Source organism: Ictidomys tridecemlineatus, chromosome 2 (assembly GCF_052094955.1).
Source record: "Ictidomys tridecemlineatus isolate mIctTri1 chromosome 2, mIctTri1.hap1, whole genome shotgun sequence".
Taxonomy (NCBI): Eukaryota; Metazoa; Chordata; class Mammalia; order Rodentia; family Sciuridae; genus Ictidomys; species Ictidomys tridecemlineatus.
The window spans coordinates 173,543,933-173,563,422 of record NC_135478.1 but is presented as its reverse complement, the minus strand read 5'-3'; the positions used below and the strand labels follow the sequence as shown (position 1 = coordinate 173,563,422).

General features: G+C 37.1%; 1 protein-coding gene and 1 long non-coding RNA gene across 12 annotated transcripts in view; one reads left to right on the top strand and one right to left on the bottom strand.

Moving 5' to 3' along the window:
* Gsap (gamma-secretase activating protein) overlaps positions 1–19,490 on the bottom strand; it is a 152,891-nt gene that overhangs the window by 125,032 nt on the left and 8,369 nt on the right. For all 10 annotated transcript variants that reach the window (XR_013435157.1, XR_013435156.1, XR_013435155.1 and 7 more), the window contains exons 2-5: positions 17,384–17,460; positions 11,782–11,838; positions 4,315–4,384; positions 3,953–4,006 (exon numbers count right to left, since the gene is read on the bottom strand). Coding sequence is in view for 7 of the 10 variants with exons in the window: in XM_078040182.1 (XP_077896308.1) it covers positions 3,953–4,006; positions 4,315–4,384; positions 11,782–11,838; positions 17,384–17,460 (258 nt within the window). In the remaining 3 variants the exon portion in view is untranslated. The remainder of the gene's footprint in view (positions 1–3,952; positions 4,007–4,314; positions 4,385–11,781; positions 11,839–17,383; positions 17,461–19,490) is intronic.
* LOC144375400 (uncharacterized) lies at positions 11,605–13,634 on the top strand. 2 transcript variants are annotated; one of them, XR_013435158.1, is made up of 3 exons: positions 11,605–11,754; positions 11,977–12,074; positions 13,187–13,634. It is a non-coding gene; the product is annotated as an uncharacterized LOC144375400 (long non-coding RNA). The 2 variants fall into 2 exon arrangements; XR_013435159.1 differs by having other exon boundaries at positions 13,104–13,634.

The following is a 19,490-nucleotide window of genomic DNA, read 5'->3' as shown; positions in this document are numbered from 1 at the left end:
CTCCCACCCATTCCTCAGCCATTTCTAACATAGCTTCACAGGTCCCCTAGTTTCTAAATCTAAATAAACACATCTCAGTGTCACTCCAATTCTGCAGCATAATGGCAAACATTGTGTATGAAAGTATGAAGATATTTCTGATGCACAAACACGTTTATGGCTGACAGCACCTATCAGTAGGATAGGCTGGTTTCCCTCAGGAACAGTGATAATGGCCCACTTAGGGCCTCAGTGTCACATCTGAGCGAATGTCATAAAACACGATGATTAGGAGGAAGTCCGTGGGCACAGGCTGGAAGGGGTTTACCACAGATATCCAAATTTAGGTCAGAGATCCCCCTCCCCCGATACTAACCCTCAGAAAACAAAGTGTTGCCTTGTTTTGAGTGCTTAAGTCTCTAATAAAGATCAGGTGCTCTCACAAGGACTTTATTTTGAATAATGTACAATCTGGGAACAGTACAATAGCCTGAAAATCAATACCAATTTTCAATATTTAAGAAAGTAACATGACAGCACTGATTTTTAGAAAAAGGTAAAGAATGTGAAACAACTTCTGGGAGATGGCTTAACAATGAAGGAGGGACCGGTTCTATTAACATGTCTCTTAAAGACCACTTGAAAAACCAAGAAAGCAATGAGTTATCTAACTGTAGACTAAAAACCAAATGTTTGGGCAGGGGATGGTGGCACATGCCTGTAATCCCAGTGGCTCGGGAGGCTGAGGCAGGAGGATCACTAGTTCAAAGCCAGCCTCAGCAAAAGCAAAATACTAAGCAACTCAGTGAGACCCTGTCTCTAAATAAAATACAAAATAGGGCTGGGGATGAGGCTCAGTGGTCAAGTGTTCCCTGAAACCACCCACCCTCACACAAAAAATGTAAAAAAAAAAAAAAAAATCAAAATATCAGTGGAGCCTGGGAGAATATCACCAAAGGGGAACTTGCAGCCAGGCAGGATATGGATGTCCCAGGAAGAGACACTGCAAGATTAAAGTACAGGGACAGGCATGACATGGGAGGGAAGAAGGTGGCGGAAGAACCTGGTCTGATGCAAGAGATGGTATATCTCAAGAGTTGGTGACAAGCTTGGGAGAGTTGGAGGAGCTCTGGTTAGTGCGGCTCCTGAACTGAACCACACTCTGAAGCTCTTCACTGGCCGTAACACTGAGAATGGATCTCCAGGAGTCAGTGGCAATGGGGCCCCAACACATGTAGTACAGTGTGGAGGACAGCCTGGAGCTGTTTCCCAGGAAAAGCCATTTTCTAAATAAAACATTAATTCTGTGTGGTCACAGCCAAGGAGAGAAGCACTGTTGATAAAAACTGCATTGTAAAACATGTGGATCAAAGAACTCTGAAAAAAATGTTAGTTTGTCTCTTTTGCAATGAAAAAGTGACTGTTAAGTAACACCTTATAGCAAACTCTCTCTCTCTCTCTCTCTCTCTCTCTCTCTCTCTCTCTCTCTTTCTCTCTCTCTGTGTGTGTGTGTGTGTGTGTGTGTGTGTGTGTGTGTGTTTTTAATCAAATGGCTTACAAGATCATTTATGGAAAGGTTAAGTCTTTCCAAAATATCCATCCAAAGGACAAAACATTATAACAGACTCTAAAATGCTTTTTGGTTACATCATTTCTGAAATCTTAACAAAATGAAACCTTCCTATGATGAACACTGATGACTTATATCTCCACCCCCAAACTCTCAGCTGAGCTTCTGACTTGTTCAAATTCCTGCCTCACTTCTCTACCATGATGTCTGTGAGGCATGTCGAACTGAGTGTGCTTGCAGGGCACCTCAGAATTACTCATTCTAGGGATGGAAACAGGGAACAATTAGCCCCATTTAGTTCATTGATCCTGAGTTGCCCTACTGTGCATCACTTCCAATCATACTTCCTGGCTGTACAAGTATAGGGAATAAAGAGATTTTTCCAAAGGCCCCAGGCAGAAAGTAAGAAGTAGGCAGAGCAACTAAGGTAAGGCACTGTCAAATTACACCTGGACAGAGCTGGTTCTCACCCCAGTGGCCAGCATAAAGGTAAGCTAATTAAAGCTATGAGGTACCCAATGCAGTAACTAACAATATTCATTCTAATGTTTTTAAAGATACAAGCAGATAATCTCACTATAGGTGCAAGCTTAAAAGACTGAGCAAGCATATCTGCATATAATTTACTATTTTATAAAATAAAATTTTAAATTTGATCTGAAAGTACATTTTATAGCATAGATAGTCACTAAAGATTATTGTTCTGTACAACAATTGTGCATAGATGAATGTCAAGTAAAAAATACAGTTGCAGCTGGGTTTAACAGAATAAAGTATGTAGAAGGCTAAAAGGAATGAGGCACAACAAGATCTGGGAGACACAGGAAGCAAATCCAAGGTTGTGTATAGATGCCCAGTCTCACCATCTCAAGAAACCCAAGCAGTGAGGCCTTTCCTTTCTCAGACAAAGGGGTTTATTAGCCCAGGAGATCGAGGCCAGATCCTGTTTTTTTTTCCATACCCTTGTTTTAGGGGTCAGGATACCAATGTTCTAGATCACATTTTGCTTAAGTTAGTTCAGTTCCATCTTCTCCAAAGTGAGCTTTGCACCTAACTTTAAGAGGAGCAGAGAGTTCTGTGGAAGTATCAAAAGGAGGTACAGAAGCAGGTTCTCAATGTATCAAGGCAAGGGGAGGCAAGAGCAATGAATACAACGAGATGTCAGGGAAAGCTCCTGCCCACCAACACCTGCCATAAGCTATTATGCTGAGCACTCCAAGTAGGACCCGTCCAGACTAAACTCTGGTCTCCTTGCCTCTCAAAGCTGCCTCTGGGCGGGGAACATGTGTCATGAGAAGCCCAGGATTCTTCATAGACCTCCTATGGAAAAACAGGTATAAAGGGTTTTTCCATCAGATGCTGAGTGGGAACTAAGCTAACAAAGAAGAAATTTAAATGCCAAATAAATAGACCAGATGGAAAGCACCTGGGATCAGAGCAGTATGGGACTGATACGTGATCCACTAAACCAAAGGTTGAATGGTGGTAGTCCACACGCTTGCTCCTGCCCACAGGTGGTGGTTATTGCCTGGGCAGGATTTTTTTAAAAACTTGAACCAACTTTTACATACATATATATATTACATAAAGGTCCAGACTTCTCTTAAATTGAAAAGCTGACCCTGCTGGACTTACAGCCCCACATGACAATGAAAAGTTAAAGCTGAGTAGTGGCTTCCCCTGTAAAGTCTCCCATAGGGGATCCACACCACACCACATCTCTATAGCTCTTGAACTCCCTCCCACCCCTTATAAAAGAGAAGAAATATTTTCCAGTTTCTATGTTAAAATGGAAACAAGACACTATTTTTCTTATTTACTTACCATAGACATTTGCATTGTATCCCCAGCACGATGCCTAGTGTCTCACCCACAGAAATTACTCAATACTGTTGAGTTATGGACAGATGGATGACACAAAATGTTAGATTAAAAAGGTGAGGGTTACATGACTAATAAAGTACTAAGTGGGCCTTGGCAAATGAGTTTTTTTTTTTTATTGTGTATTGGTAGGCTTTTCACAATGTGCTAGGTAACAGTCATTACCCAATCAGGAATTTTTAAAATGGTATTTGGGACTTCCCCAAACTTTTTTTTTTTTTTCTGACAGCTTCTGGCCATAGGATTCTAGTGTCATATCAGCCTCAGTCTTCAGGTGATATTTATCACCTTAATACTTTTGCTATTTACTGTTTGATTATTTTTTGGACCTTCATACTTACTTGAAAAATTAAATAAGTCTTAAAATCTTGATCACACTTAAATCATCACTGCCTTTTTATTCTAAGACAAAGCTTTTTCTAAAGATGCTTGGCAAGACAAAGCTTTTTCTAAAGATGCTTGGCATTTGACTTAGTTCAATAAATCATCTACCATATATCAAGAAAAGCATAGTTTCATTACCTGGTTGTAGCTCATTCCTTCTACCTTCTTCAGTAGATTGAACTAAACTTGCAGCTAATGGAAAAAGGAAAAAAAATCCATTAGCAATTGATACATGTAGTATCTTATTAAAGTTTACCATTTTATACCTGAAGTAAACAAGTGTTTAAAGGCTTTGTTATGGAACATTAAGGTAGAATGCAAAGGATTCTTTTTTGTAGGTCTACTCTGCAGATTCTTAATTTCCAAAATAATTTCCCAAGAACATTTCTTTCCCAGACCTATTGTTGTAGAATAATCAAATATCCTAAAATCCAATACTTAAAAATTTTTAAAAGATGTAGTTAGTTCCTGATATGTAGCAAAAAGAAAGATTGACTTACCAAGTAAAGTTTTCTCCCTGTTGACAGAGCAACTGACAACTTGCAAGTCTTTCTCAAAGGTATACAGATGCTATTAAAACAAAAGTTTTCCTTTTTAATTTGAAGTTTTATATCAAATAATGGTACAAAAAAATCCCACTGGGCTTTGTATCAAGAATTATGGTGAAATATTTCACTAAAGAATACTCAATGAACTAGTTTATCCATGCTGAGATATTTTGCATTATTTTAAAGACAAGTTTGCTACTTTAGGCCATATTTGGCACCGAAACTTAGCCATGAGATAACCAAACACAGTGGGTAAGAACCCAGACTTTGGAGCCAAACTAGTCCCATGTTCAAATTGTAATTGTCACTTGGAAGCTGTGTGACTTTGGACCAATTATTCAATCTATCCCCCCACCAACAACATAGGAATCACAGTACCTATCTCATTTGATTGTTAGGAGGATCAAGAGAAAGAACAAATGAAGTCTTTAGTATACTCAAGTGTTGATATGATAATTATTGAATAAAGTTTTAATCAAATTCACAACTGACCATGATATCGTTAGTTATGTCTCGGGGACTGGCACAAGTGTATCTCATATTTAGAGAATTAGCAAATAAGTTGTCTATACTCTTTTTTCTTATTGCTGTTTGAATTGTTCAAAATATCAGAAGAAACCATTTCCTGAAGTATTAAAGGAAATGAAAACAGTCACACAGAAGGAGGGTGTGATGTGCAGATTCTGGAGACAACTGCAGTTCATTAAGCAAACTCCTTTCAAGTTTACCCAAAAGATAAGGGAACAATGAAGAGTCTCAGACCTCAGGAGAGAACAGGCTGAGGGAAGTAGTGAATGGCAGAAGTAGTTAGAAGGTAATTAGTACTTGCAGGCTGAACACACTAGACTGAGAGGCCAAAAGTTGTGAAAAATACTGGGGAAGTCAGGAAACAGGATGAACTGACTGAATACAAAAGCACTGAATTCCTGGAATACGTTTTAGTTTTCTTTAACTCTTGCTCCAAGAGATTCTAATGTATAAGAAAAGAAGGATCATGTAGATATTTAGCTTTTAATGTTTTATTCTTTTTAAATTTTTTTAAATTTTTTAATTTTAATATTTTTTGAGAGAGAGAGAATGAATTTTAATATATATATATATATGTATATATATATATATATATATTTTTTTTTTTTAGTTTTCGGTGGACACAACATCTTTGTATGTGGTGCTGAGGATCGAACTCCCGCCGCACGCATGCCTGGTGAGTGCACTACCGCTTGAACCACATCCCCAGCCCAATATTTTATTCTTTTAACTATAAAACAACACATGAACACAGTATTTAAAAGATGAAAACACTACAAAGTCAGTCAAGTCTTCCATTTAGTAGTCAATCCCAACTCCCATTCAAAAGGGAGCATGTTTATAATTTGCTCTGTAGACTTCCAGATCTTTTAAAATAATTTTAATGTAGTATGTCCTCACAGTTCATAGCTTTAAGTTTTTTAAAACATAAATGGAAGGTATTATCCTTACAACTTGCTTTTTTCGTGTAACAATATATTTTGGAGAGACTCCTGTGACAGTATACATTTATAGAGTTCTTAACCCTTTAATGGTCATATTGCTGTCCCAAGAACTTACTGATGGCCCCTTAGTTTACTGCCAGTTTTAAGGTATAATGAACCAATGTAGTTTTATGTATATCTTTGTAAGCACATAACAAGTATTTCTGTAGAATCATACCTCAAAGTAGAATTTGTAGGTCAATATGAATGCAAGTATTGAATTCTTCCATTATGAGCATCAAAAACTCTTCCCTAACCTAGCTTATGCAAAAAGGCAACTACATAGTGGCTCATGGAATTGAATAATGTAAGGCATATGGCTTCAGCATTAGCTAGATCTAAAGCTGGAAATACCCATTCTTTCTGTTATCTGGGTTCAATACAATTTTAGCCTCCATGCCATGACATTCCATGTTCTATTCCTCAGAGGCACAGTAGTCCCAACCTCATTCACCCATCACCACACCCAATGGAAGGGTCCATATCCAAATTCCCAAAGTCTATTATACAGTTATAGTCAACCAGCTTATGTCATATTCACTCCTGTATGCACTAAAAGGGTAGACCTGCCTAAAACAGAGAGGAAGTAGAAGGTACAGAGGGTGAGGAAGAAAAGGTTTGGAAATCTGCCTACATATGCATAACTTATTGTTTTCCATTTGGCATGGCAAAGGGAGAGATCATTCAATCAAAACTTGAGAGATCAAGGCCAAGGTAGAGTAGACACACTTCCCCCTATTTTTCCCACTGTAGGGATAAAAATACTAGACATTATATCCAGAAGAAACCTAAGACCAAAAAGTAGAGAAAAGAAAGCTCAGTAATAGAGCACTTGCCTAACACTGCAAAAGGAGGAGAAGGAAAAGGAAGGCTGCCACAAATATTCTAGGGATCTCAGGTCCCAAAGAATAAGAGCTGCCAGTTTTTGCATCTCATATCCTAAACAGGAAATTAAAGAAAAGAACACAACAGAACTGCTGACAGGAGCAGACAGAAACACACACCCATTATCTCCAGCCAAAGAAACCAGAAAAGGGGAACCTTGCCTGGCAGAAAAGTTCTAGACTATACCAAATACCGTGGGGGAAATGCAATCCTACTCCTACTTCTACCAGCAAAGGCTGAGTGGGGAGACCAAATTCCCACCTTTACCCAGCTATAACAAGGCATCACTCTCACTCCTGCCATATTTCTATCAGAAAAGATCAAATGGGAAATACAGACTTGGACTGGGTGTATAGCTCAGATGGTAGAGTGCTTGCCTGTCTTTCATGCACAAGGTCCTGGGTTCAATCTGAAGAAGGAGGAGGAGGAGGAGGAGGAGGAGGAGGAGGAGGAGGAGGAGGAGGAGGAGGAGATAAAGACTTTTATCCCCACCTGATAGAAGTGAGCTTCCAAGACCTTCATGACCAAGAGTGGCATGTGGGAATTCTGTACTTCTTCCCAGACCCAGCACTAAGAAAGTGCACTTTCCCCTTCTTCATTGAGTGGTGTCAGAAGTGGCTGAATGTGACAATGAGGCCTCCACCTACCTACCTATCACTCCCTGATCTGCTGCTGTGATATCAGTAGAGGCCTAGAAGGCAGCCTGAAATCCCGCCTCTGTCTAGAAACATCTCTCAACTGGGTGTCAAAGGAGGCCACGTGAGGAATCTGGACTTCCCCCCCTACCTAGCCGCAGTGAGGTTGTAACCCTCATTCTCCAACAAGAACACCTTCAGAGGAGATACAGAAAATTTCAGTAATATCTGGATTCTCATACATAATACTTAAAATAGCTGAGACACAATGGAAAACCATGCACCATACCAAGAACAAGGAAGTTTTTTTTTTCTCATTCAATTTGAAAATAAGAATAAGCATCAAGATGACGGAGGTACTGGAATTCTCTAACAAAAATTTTAAAGCAGACATCATTAAAATGCCATAATATCTCAGTAGATACATATAACATACTAGCAGAGAGGACAGGAGAATCGGTGAACTTAAAAAATATAACAACATAAATCACCTAATTTGAACAACAGACAGAACTATGGAAAAAAGGAACAGAACCTCAGATCTGTGAGACTAAAAAGACTAAAAAACAAACAAATTTTAAAAAAGGCCTAACAATCATGCAATCAGAGTCCATAAAAGAGAAAAAAGGTGGGAATTTTTAAAGTATTTGAAGAAATAATGACTGGTCATACTACAGTGATAAAGCCACATCAATATTTATAGCAGCTCAATTCACATAGCTAAGCTATGGATCCAACCTAGGTGTCCTTCAATAAATGAATGGATAGAGAAAATGTATGCATACGCAATGGATTATTACTCAGCCATAAAAAAGAATGACTTTGCTGGTAAATGGATGAATATGGAGACTATCATACTAAGTGAAATAAGCCAATCCCAAAAAACCAAAGGCTAAACATTCTGATATATAGATGCTAACACATAATTAGTGGGGGAGGGAAGAACAGAAGTTCATTGGATTAGACAAAGGGGAATGAAGGGAGGTGGGGGGATGGGAATAGGAAAGACATAGAAATTATCAGATATAACTTTCTTATGTTCATATATGAATACACCACCAGTGAAACTCTACATCATATACAACCAAAAGAATGGGATCCCAATTAAAACGAGTTATACTCTATGTATATATGTCAAAATACACTGTCATTATCTAAACAAACAAATAAAAATTAAAAGAAAGAAAAAAGAAATAATGGCTGGTGACTGAAAACATCCCCAGTTGAGCAAAAGACAGCTGATTCAAGAAGCAAATCCCAAACAGGAACAATCCAAAAAAATACAGAGACATGCAAATCAATCTTCAGAAAATAAAAGGACAAAGAAAAATATTTTTGAAGCAATTAGAAAACAAAAATGACAACTTGAGTATAAGAGAAAATCAATTTGAAAGTCAACAGATTTCTCAAGTGAAACTATGGAGGGCAGAAGGAAATGACACATTTTTCAAGAACTGAAGGAAAAGAATTGTCATGTTATATTCTATTATTGGAAAAATTATCCTTTAGGAATCAAAACAGACATTCTGAGATGAAGGAAAATTGTGAGAATCTGTCATTGCTATACCCACCCTATGATAATTGCTAAACAAGTTCTTGAAAGAGAAAGGAAATTATTTTTGAAAGGAACCCTAGAGCACTGGGAAAGAAGAATGAGAAGTGCCAAAATATGGTTAAAACATAATTGACTTTCCTTCCCTTGTGTTCTCTAAATTATGGTTGACAATAATGGCAAAAAGTATATCATCTGATGTAGATCTTTAAAAATGTAGAAAAGGAATGAAGACAACTTTAAATGCAGGACACTGAATGAAATTAATAGGAGATAAGGTAAAATGTCACATTTCATTCAAACTGGTAAAAAGTCAACAGCTGCAGATCTTCATGGTATTGAACAGTTCTGTATCTTGATTGCAGTGGCAATTTCAGGAATCTACACATACATCTACACATAAAATAACATAAAACTAGCTGGGTGCAGTGGTTCACACCTATCATCCCAGCAGCTCAGGAGGCTGAGTCAGAAGGACTGTGGGTTGAAAGCCAGCCTCAGCAACTTAGTGAGGCACTAAGCAACTCAGTAAGACCCCGTCTCTAAATAAAATACAAAATAGGGCTGGGGATGTGGCTCAGTGGTTGAGTTCCCCTGAGTTCCATTCCCAGTAACCCCCCCCCCAAAAAAAAATCCAAATGGCATAAAACTATATATGCACATTCTACCAATGTCAATTTCCTATTAACATTAATTCATATTAATATTTGATATTATACCTAACTTCACAAGATCCAATAATTGGAGAAAACTGGGTGAATTGTATGTGAGACATAGTTTGGGGGGAGGGGAATAAAAGAAAAAAAAAAACTTTAAGATTCAAACACCAAGATCTAGCACCACAAAAAGGTACCATCTTTCTCTTGGAAGCACATTTCCAAGGCAAAACACAGTACTTAAAGTTTTAAAGCCCAGTTAGGCTTGGCATCCAAATTCATTCTCTCAATAAAACCAAAGGGCCAATAAAGAATATGTGGGTTGTAAGACTTTTGAGTGTATAGAAGGGATGAGGAAAGAGAGCTAAACAACTGTGCTGTTTTAACGTAGCTCCCAAAGTTCATGTGTAAGGAAACTTAACCCCACTGCAATGTGTTGGGAGGTGAGACCTAATAAAAGATCATTAGGCTTTGCCCTCTGCAACGGCTTAGTTTTGTCATCTCCAGAGAGGGGTTATCCATCACTGAGTGGGTCTGTGATAAGAGTAAGCTCAGTCCCCTTCTACCTTACTATCACCCTTCCACCTTCTGTCATCAAATGATGTAGCAAGAAGACCCTTACAAGATGTGGGTACTCAATCTTGGACTTCCCAGCATCCATAAATGTAAGAACGAAACCTCTGTTCTTTATAACTTACCAAATCCCATTCTGTTACAGCAGCAGAAAATGGACTAAAATAGCAATTATGGTATAGGAACAAGACTTGCCTATTTATAAAAGCTAGTTAAATTTCCCATGAATTTATTCTTTAACTGACTTATTTTCTGAAATCATCTTCATAGTTTGAAATCCAATGAAATGCTGTCACTGGAAAACATTTGAAAAGCAGCCACTGTGGAGGGAACCTATCACTGTCAATTCAGTAAAAAAATCCTTCACTGAATTACTATGGCTTATAAGGCAGTAAGCTGAATGCAGTGCAGATGAAACACAATGGTATGCAAAATGCTCCTCACTTTTTCGGCGCTCACAGCCTTAGCAGAGAGAAATATGTCCACAAAAGATAGATAGTAATACCCACCACTATAAAGACTATGATGTCTTCTCTCAAGCCATCTTCTTAGAATTCGTACCATATAGAAATTAAGCTAAGAATTACACTAACATGTGAGATTTTTTTTAACCTGCCTCTATCCCAAGACTGTATATTGTAACAAGATTCTTCTTGGTCAATATTGAGTCTCCAGAAGCTCGGAGAAGAAACAATGAACGTATATTTGTTGGGTCAGTGAATAAATGAATGAGTAAATGAAATGTGTGTGAATAAAAGAGGTGGAGGAAGGAGAAAAGAGAATTAACAAAGCAAAATATTGGCAGCCTAAAGAGTAAGGTGACTGGGAGAAATTTGAAAGTGACCACACAGAATATTTAACTTCAAGGATGTCTAACAATCTTAATTAATCAAACCCTAAATTGCTTTTATATAGGCCCCAAAAAACTCCCCCTTCACACAACACACACATCCCCAATTAGACAAAGCTTATCTACATCAACAAAGGCCTTATGTGAGTACTTTAGAAGAAAATTAAGGAAAAAGGTAATGAAGGCTTTGCCAAGTTCCAAACCCTGAATTGTTGAAAAGGAGCAAGAAGCAAGACAAGGGATGGTTGAGCACAAGCAGAACTCAGAGCCAGAGGTCATTATGAAATGACCTGGAGCACACAAGTCCTGGAAGGGCACTGGATTTCCTAATTCCTTATAGGATGTTGGAAAGCTGGTTTAGGCCAATTTTACTTAAACTCAAAGGACTAAGACTTCATATAACATTTGATTCAGGAGGAGTCCTTATTTTTTTTAAGATAATGGGGCCAAAGCCAGCCATATTGGCACATTCCTGTAAATTCCAATGACTCAGAAGCCTGTGGATCACAAGTTCAAGGCCAGCTTCAGCAATTTAGCCAGACCTGTCTAGAGATATAGCTCCATCCACAGTACAAAAACAAACAACAAAAAGATAATGGGGCCAAGAAGTAGTTTTTAAAAAATGAGCAGAGAAGTCAGGCAAAAAAAAATTTTATAAAATGAAGTGGGAATTTTTATCTAGAAAACAAACAGTGGAGGCAAAGAAAACTCTAAAAGCAGTAAACAATAAGTAAGCTATGATTTATGTGATGTTTACCTGATTTTTTCTGGTTTGGCAATCATATAATCCAAAGACAATATTTCTCTCGTCATCCTAAAAAAAGAAAAATAACCAGATGTTTATTAAATGTCATAGTTTAGGAAGTTAGGCTAACACTAGTTTTAAAACAAACCTGCAATAATTCAATCTTAGCAATTAAAAACTCTAAAGGAGGATTTTTTTTTTTCCAAGAGTGCAGAATAGAGAAGGTCACTTTCCTGGCTGCTCCGTTACTCGAAACCAAGAAGGTGTAGACAGGCAGCTTCTCAGCAAGGCAGCTTCTCAGCAAGGTGAGTGAACAAAGGTGGGGTGGGGGGGACTTTACTGGAATTTAAAACTGGACATTCAAATTAGACTAGGAATTCAGGAGGGTGGATATACTAAAATGAGGAAGAAATCCCTAGCAGTACAGCTGCTTCTGGGCTGGAAACATCAGCCAGAGTGGTCCCTCCATGAGCAAAGTGGAGGGATAAGGGAATTAAAGGAACCCACATTTCTAGAAGACCTGAGGCATTAAGAGATCAAGGATATTGCCCGACTAAACTGAAAGGCATGCTGCACAATACCCTTTTTCTGGGAAAAAACTGTCATCTCTCCTGGTGACATGTGGAGGACAAAGGAAGGAACCAGTTTGCAGCATCAGAGTGGAGGCCAGCAGCTGAGGGAAGCAATTCATGGCAAACCTGAGTTTGTCCCAAAATACAGGCCCAGTAAACATACACTACATGACAGAGTGTGCTTAAGTGACCAGGAGAAAAATCAAACAAGAAGAGTGGTTTACACAGGGACAACTGGTCATGGAAACCCACCGGGCTCTACCCCCACCTCCAATCCAGCTGCTTGCAGGACCGGCTGGGAGAGAATTCAGAAGGGAGGGGGTGAGAGAGACCGAGTTTGGAGACTAAACCCAGGACAACGAAGCATGGGCTTTTGAAAGTGATTTAGAGAACTAAGAATTGGCTCCTCTACCACACAAGTAGAACCCAGGAGAGATCCCTGGGGAATAGTCTTCCAGTGTAGACCAGCAATTACTGGGCACTATAGGTGAGCCGATTTTAAATCTCCAAACCAATTGGCATTCACCAAAGAGCCTGGAGCCCACCTAAGCCCAAACCCTGCCTCCAGGAATTCTACCTACAGGATACCTCTTACACTCGAGCAATCCAAAGGTAGAGCATTATATTCCAGACGACCCCACCTAAAACTACTAAGAATCTTTTGAACTCCAAAGGAGATGTTTTTTCCTTTTTCTTTTGTGTTTAATCGTGTTTAATGGTACATGGACATTTATACATACTCATTTTTTTCCTCATTTCTAGCATTTTTGAAGCCAGTTAATGTTCATGGATCAATTTTTTTGAGAGAGAGAGAGAGAGAGAATTTTTTAATATTTATTTTTTAGTTTTCGGCAGACATAACATCTTTATTTGTATGTGGTGCTGAGGATCGAACCCGGGCCGCCGCACACATGCCAGGCAAGCGCGCTACCGCTTGAGCCACATCTCCAGCCCATGGATCAATTTTTAAGGACTCAGATGTTTGATTAGTATATTATAGTTTTGTTTTTATATTCTTAATTTTTTTTAATGTTTACTTTATATTCTCTTACCTGTTTCCCTTGATTCTATTGTTCTCTTTTCTTCCACTAACAGCCAATCTCTATTAGTCTCTCTTTCACTCTTTAATTTTTTATTCTATCTTCTCTCCTCCTCCCCCATAATCATACTTCCTATATCTCTTCTGTTTCTTCCCTGTTCACCATTCAAATTTTTAAAATCTTTTGCAATCTTATTGTTTTTATTGTAGGCAATAAATGACCATATAATTTCTGTTTATTGTAATAATTAGCATTGTAGACATCATAGTAGAAACTATTTGGTTTAATGCTGTACATTGTTTGCATTGTTTGTTTTTATTTTTTGGCTCTTTCTAAACAATGAGGTACTGGAAACCTTCAGGGACACTAAAAGTTCACAAGGTAGAAACTCTACTGCCTCAGATACATATTGTTAGATGGGTAGACATACAAACAATATGAAAAAGTAAGGGAACAAATCACCCTGAACAAACCAATATACTCCAATAACAGAATCCATCAACATCACAGTGGAAGAAATGTCAGAGAAGTATATAGTTTAACTGATATGGAAATAGAAGATGGTATAAGTAGTGAAATCAGAGAGAAAACACAGGAAGTGAAAGATCACTTCAATAAAGAGATTTTTAAAAAAGGAAAAAATCCTCAACATAAAAAAAAATCAATAACAAAATTAAAAATTCAATTGAAAGCATCACCAATAGACTAGATCACTTGTAAGACAGAGTTTCAGGCAATGAAGACAAAATATATAATCCTAAAAACAAAGTTTATCATGGAGAAAAGATATTAATATACCATGAACAACTTCCAAGAAATATGGGATAACCTGAAAAGATCAAACTTAAGATTTAATGGGATAGATATAGGCTCAGAGATACAAATAGACTATCTTTTTAATTAAATAATATCAGAAAATTTCCCAAACATTAAAAATCAAATGTAAGATCAAATACAGGAGGCTTAGAGGACCTCAAATATACAAAATTACAACAGACTCACACCAAGGCACATTATTAAGAAAATGCCTAACATACAGAATAAGGATAGAATTTTAAAGGCTGCCAGAGAACAAAAGGTAACATTTAGAGGGAAACTAATCTGAATCTCAGCTGATCTCTCAACCTAGACCCTCAAAGCTAGGAGGTTTTGGAATAATACATATCAAGCTCTAAAAGAAAAATTGATGCCAGCCAAGAATACCATACCCAGCCAGGTGTGGTGGTGCATGCCTCTCATCCCAGCAGCTCAGGAGGCTGAGGCAGGAGGACCACAAGTTCAAAGCCAGCCTCAGCAAAAGCAAGGCACTAAGCAACTCAGGAAGACCCTGTCTCTAAATAAAATACAAAATAGTGCTGGGAATGTGGCTCGGTGGTCAAGTGCCTGTGAGTTCAATTCCTGCTACCTCCCCACCCCCAAGAAAAACACTATACCCAACAAAATTAAGCTTCAGAATCAACAATGAAATAAAAAAATTCCATGATAAACAAAAGTTAAAAGAGTTCACAACTAGAAAGCCTACACTAGAACACATACTCAACAAGATATTTCATGAAGAATAAATGAAAAATAAAAGTGAAAAACAGCAGGGCTGGGGTTGTGGCTCAGTGGTAGAGTACTTGCCTAGCATGTGTAAGGCAGTGGGTTTGATTCTCAACACCACATAAAAATAAATAAAGGTCCACCAACAACTAATAAAATATTTTTTTTTACAAAACTGAAAACCAGCAAAGGAAGGAACTTACACTAAAATAAGAGCAAATCAATGGAGAAAGCAATTCAAATTAAAAATCAGAAATAAATCAAAATGACAGGGAATAAAAATCATATCTTAATAACATGGACTATAAATGGCCTGAACTCATCACGAAAAGAAATAGACTGGCAGATTGGATTAAAAAGCAAGGCCCAACAATATGTTATTTCCAATAGACACCTTATAAGCCAAGATATCCACAGACTGAAGGTAAAAGGATGGGAAAAAGCATATTTACATGGATCATGTAAACAAGCAGGGGTTTCTAGCCTCATATCAGATAAAGTGGACTTCACACCAAAGTTAATCAGAAGGGACAAAGAAGGACATTTCAAAGTGCTTAAGGGAATTATACATCAAAAATACATAACAGTCACAAATATTTATGCCCCAAACAACGGAGCATCTATGTATATCAAACAAACCCTTCTCAATTTCAAGAATCAAATAGACCACAACATAATAATACTGGGTGACTTTAACACACCTCTCTCACTACTGGATAGATCCTTCAAACAAAAACTAAATAAAGAAGCTATAGAACTAAAAAAAATACAATTTATAATTTATACTTAACAGACATATATATTTCATCTGTCAATGACAAAATACATTTTTTTCTCAGCAGCACATTGATCCTTCTCTAAAAATAGACCATATCTTAGGCCATAAAACAACTCTCAGTAAATATAAAAATAGAGATAATACCTTGCATTTTATTAGAACATAATGGAATGAAATTTAAAATCAATTGTAGAATAAAAAATGGAAGCTACTAACACCTGGATACTAAATAACATGCTACTGAATGACCAATGGATAGCAGAAGAAATCAGGGGATGAAATAAAAAAGTACTTAAAGGTAAATGAGAATAGCAATACAACATATCAAAATCTCTGGGATACTATGGAGGCAGTGCTAAGAGAAAAGTTCATTGCATTGAGCTCATTCATTAAAAGAATAGAAAAGTCAACATCACTATAGTGATGTGGCCACATTCATAGCAGCTGGAGGCTATCATGCTAAATGAAATAAATCAATCCACAAATATCAAAGGCATCTGACATGCAGATGCTGACTCACAATAGGTTGGGGGGCAGGAGAGGTTTAACCAGATTGGACAGGGGAGAATGGGGGGAATGAAGGGAAGGGAGGAGGATTTGGAATGGGAAAGACAGTAAAATGAATTGGACATAACTTTCCTATGTTCATATATGAATACACAACCAATGTAACCTCACATCATGTACAACCACAATAATGGGAAATTATACCCCATGTATGTAAGATATGTCAAAATACATTCTACTGTAATTTTTAAAAAAGCTAAAGGAAGTTTGCTGTGCATATCAGAAAGGGGCCAGGCCTGATTCAGCTGGCCATTTGGGCTCAAAGAATTCAGAGGATCTTTATAGGACTGAGCATGGAGAAAGAGTCAATCATTTTGTATCTCCAGTAGTATCTTTAAGAGAATATTAGTGATGGCTGGGCATGATGTCACATGTCTAAAATCCCTGATACTCAGCTGCAACAGAAGGATGGCAAGTTGAAGGCCATCCTGGGAAACTCAGCACTCCCGGGCTCAACCCCCAAAATCACCAAAAAAAAAAAAAAAAAGAATCTATATAATAGATAATGGAACTGGCTTGAATAAATCCATGATATTCTTATGAATACAATTTTTTGAATCATACAATTTTTAAATACACTATCCTTAGATACAATTTAATATTTTTAAACAAAAGAAAGTACAATGATATAATTTTCAAAGCAAACTATGAGGATTTTTATTCCATGTGTCCCTAATAAAGTTATCAGTAAAATTAAATTTTCCTCAGAACACTTACCATTGGAAACACATTGTCTAATAATGCCTCACAAGTCCTAGAATATCTAGTTCTGAATAGACAAAAATCAAATTTAACATATCTTCAAAGACAAAAAATTAACAGTTGTCAAGTTTAAACATCTTAACATTTCCCTCTAAAAATTGAAATTGTTCTTTTACTCAAATTTTTTGAGCTTCAAATATGCACATTTTATCTTATTTTAAAAAGAAACATTTCTTAAGACTTCAAATCACTCTATTCAATATCACACACAAAAACAAGGGCCAGAGGTTAAATACCAAGTCTTATCCATTACCCTTCTATACAGGAGAGAATTTTCATAAAATAACATAAATGGTTAAAATAGTAAATTTTGTTGCATTTACTTTACCACAATAAAGAGAACATATACATACCTTGTAGTTATAAATAATATTTCCATTTCTTTCAACATTTAGTATACGTAAGCTCTCATAATTTGTTTCTAAAACATCTGAAATAAAATAATAGCCAGTTATTTTAAGATGTTAATTAATATTTAAGATGTTTAAATACGTAGCTAACATTAGTGAAAGAAGTACAAAGCATACATGCTGAGGATTCCATTATACCCAGATTAAAAGCAAGCAAACCCAATCTCACTTACTGGAAGTCAGAACAACAGTGACCTTTCAGGAAGAAGAAAGGAGGCAGAGATAGCATCACCCGAGGGAGGCCTTCTAAGGTGTTGATAAATTTGCACACCTTAGGTACACAGATAAGCTCACCTTTTAATCTCTTACTGAGCTGCACACTTTATACTGTATACTTGCCTGCATGTGTCACACCTAAATAAATTTTCAGTATCTAATAGTTTTTGCTTTATATACTTTGAGGATAAGTTAGGAACAAATTCGGAACTGGTATAGCTTCCTGGTGAATTAACTTGTCAGGCACACAGCTGAGCTTCCATGTGTCTCAGTTGTTAAATGGGATAAAAAAGAAAATAATAGTCAAGCCCTTAATCATTATGATGCTATATCCAGGGGCTAAACAGAAAAAGTGCCAACTTCTTTGTTGCATTTCCATATGGAAAGGTGACGTATGGTGAAGGATCAGGTGCATTAGCAGAGATGTGGGAAATTCTTCCTGTTGAGGGAGCAACATGGACACAGAAACAGAAGGGAGATGGGGAGTCATTTGGATTCTGAGTCTACTGACAAAAAGTTATCAAAGTTCCCTTCTTCCCCTTGTGGGAAAGTCTTTGCTGAAGACCCCCAAAAAAGAGACCCCCCAATGAAGACACTCAGATCTAGCAAAGCACCTATGAACAGGTATGGCCAGGGCCCAGGCCTGCCTGCAACTCTCTTGGCAACTGCATTTCCTTGGCTATATGTCCAGTCTGATTTAGGGAGGACAGCTCTCCTGTAAAGACTTCCAGGTAAAGCCTTCCTTGTGACTGCACATATTCAGGTCTGAAAATTCACATAGAAGTTTTGAACCAGGAGCTGAACTAGTCAACCACTTCAATATAAAAATGTATTTTTATCTAATAATTCTTTACTCCAAAGTGTATTTTACCTTATACTAATATACTACATCAGCTTTCTTCAGAGTATTGCTTATATGAGATAGCTTGTTCTAGCCTTTAATGTTCCTGTGCCCTTATAAGTTATATATTTTATAAGCAGTATCTACTCATGATCCCACCTGACAGTTTTAATCTTTATTTGGAATATGTAGTCCACTTTCATTTACCATAATTACTGACATATTGGGTTTATTTTAATTTTACCATTTGCTTTCCGAGACTCACTTGTTTTACTCTTTCATCTTCTTGATTAATCAGTTCATTATTTCATTTTCCTATTTCCTCATTAATTTCATATTCTTTTGCTATTCTTTTATTAGTTATCCTAACGATTTTGAGCATTCTCAGTATTATGTTTTAATGTCATGTGGTACCACAAAATGGAAGTGAAATTTCATAAACTGTTAATGGGATATAAGTTGAAAAACTGTTAGCAACGTCTATTGAGGCTCAACATATGTGACTCAGCAATTGCACTTTATGTGAATATATGTGTGTGTGTGTGAAATATATATATATATACACACACATATACACATACATATATTCAACAGAAGTACATATGTTCAGCAAAAGACATGTTTATAGTACTATGGTTCAGAATAGCCAAAGTAAAAATGCCAAATATCCTTCAAGAAAGAATAATTGTTATGTCCAATGTTATATCTCACAATTAGAATGAATTAGCCTATAACAATATAAAAGCAGAAAAATCAGATTCCAAACCCCAACCACTAATAAAAATAATAAACTATATGATTCGATTTATATACAGACTTCAAAAACAGGTAAAACTATAAAACTAATCTATGTTGCTGTATAAATGACAGCTGAAGGGAGACATGAAGGATCCCCATGGTGCTAACATTCATTCTTGCACCAAATGCTAGTTATGTGAGCTTCACTCAGAAAAGTAAATGAGCTGTGCATTTGATTTTGTACTTTTCTGTACA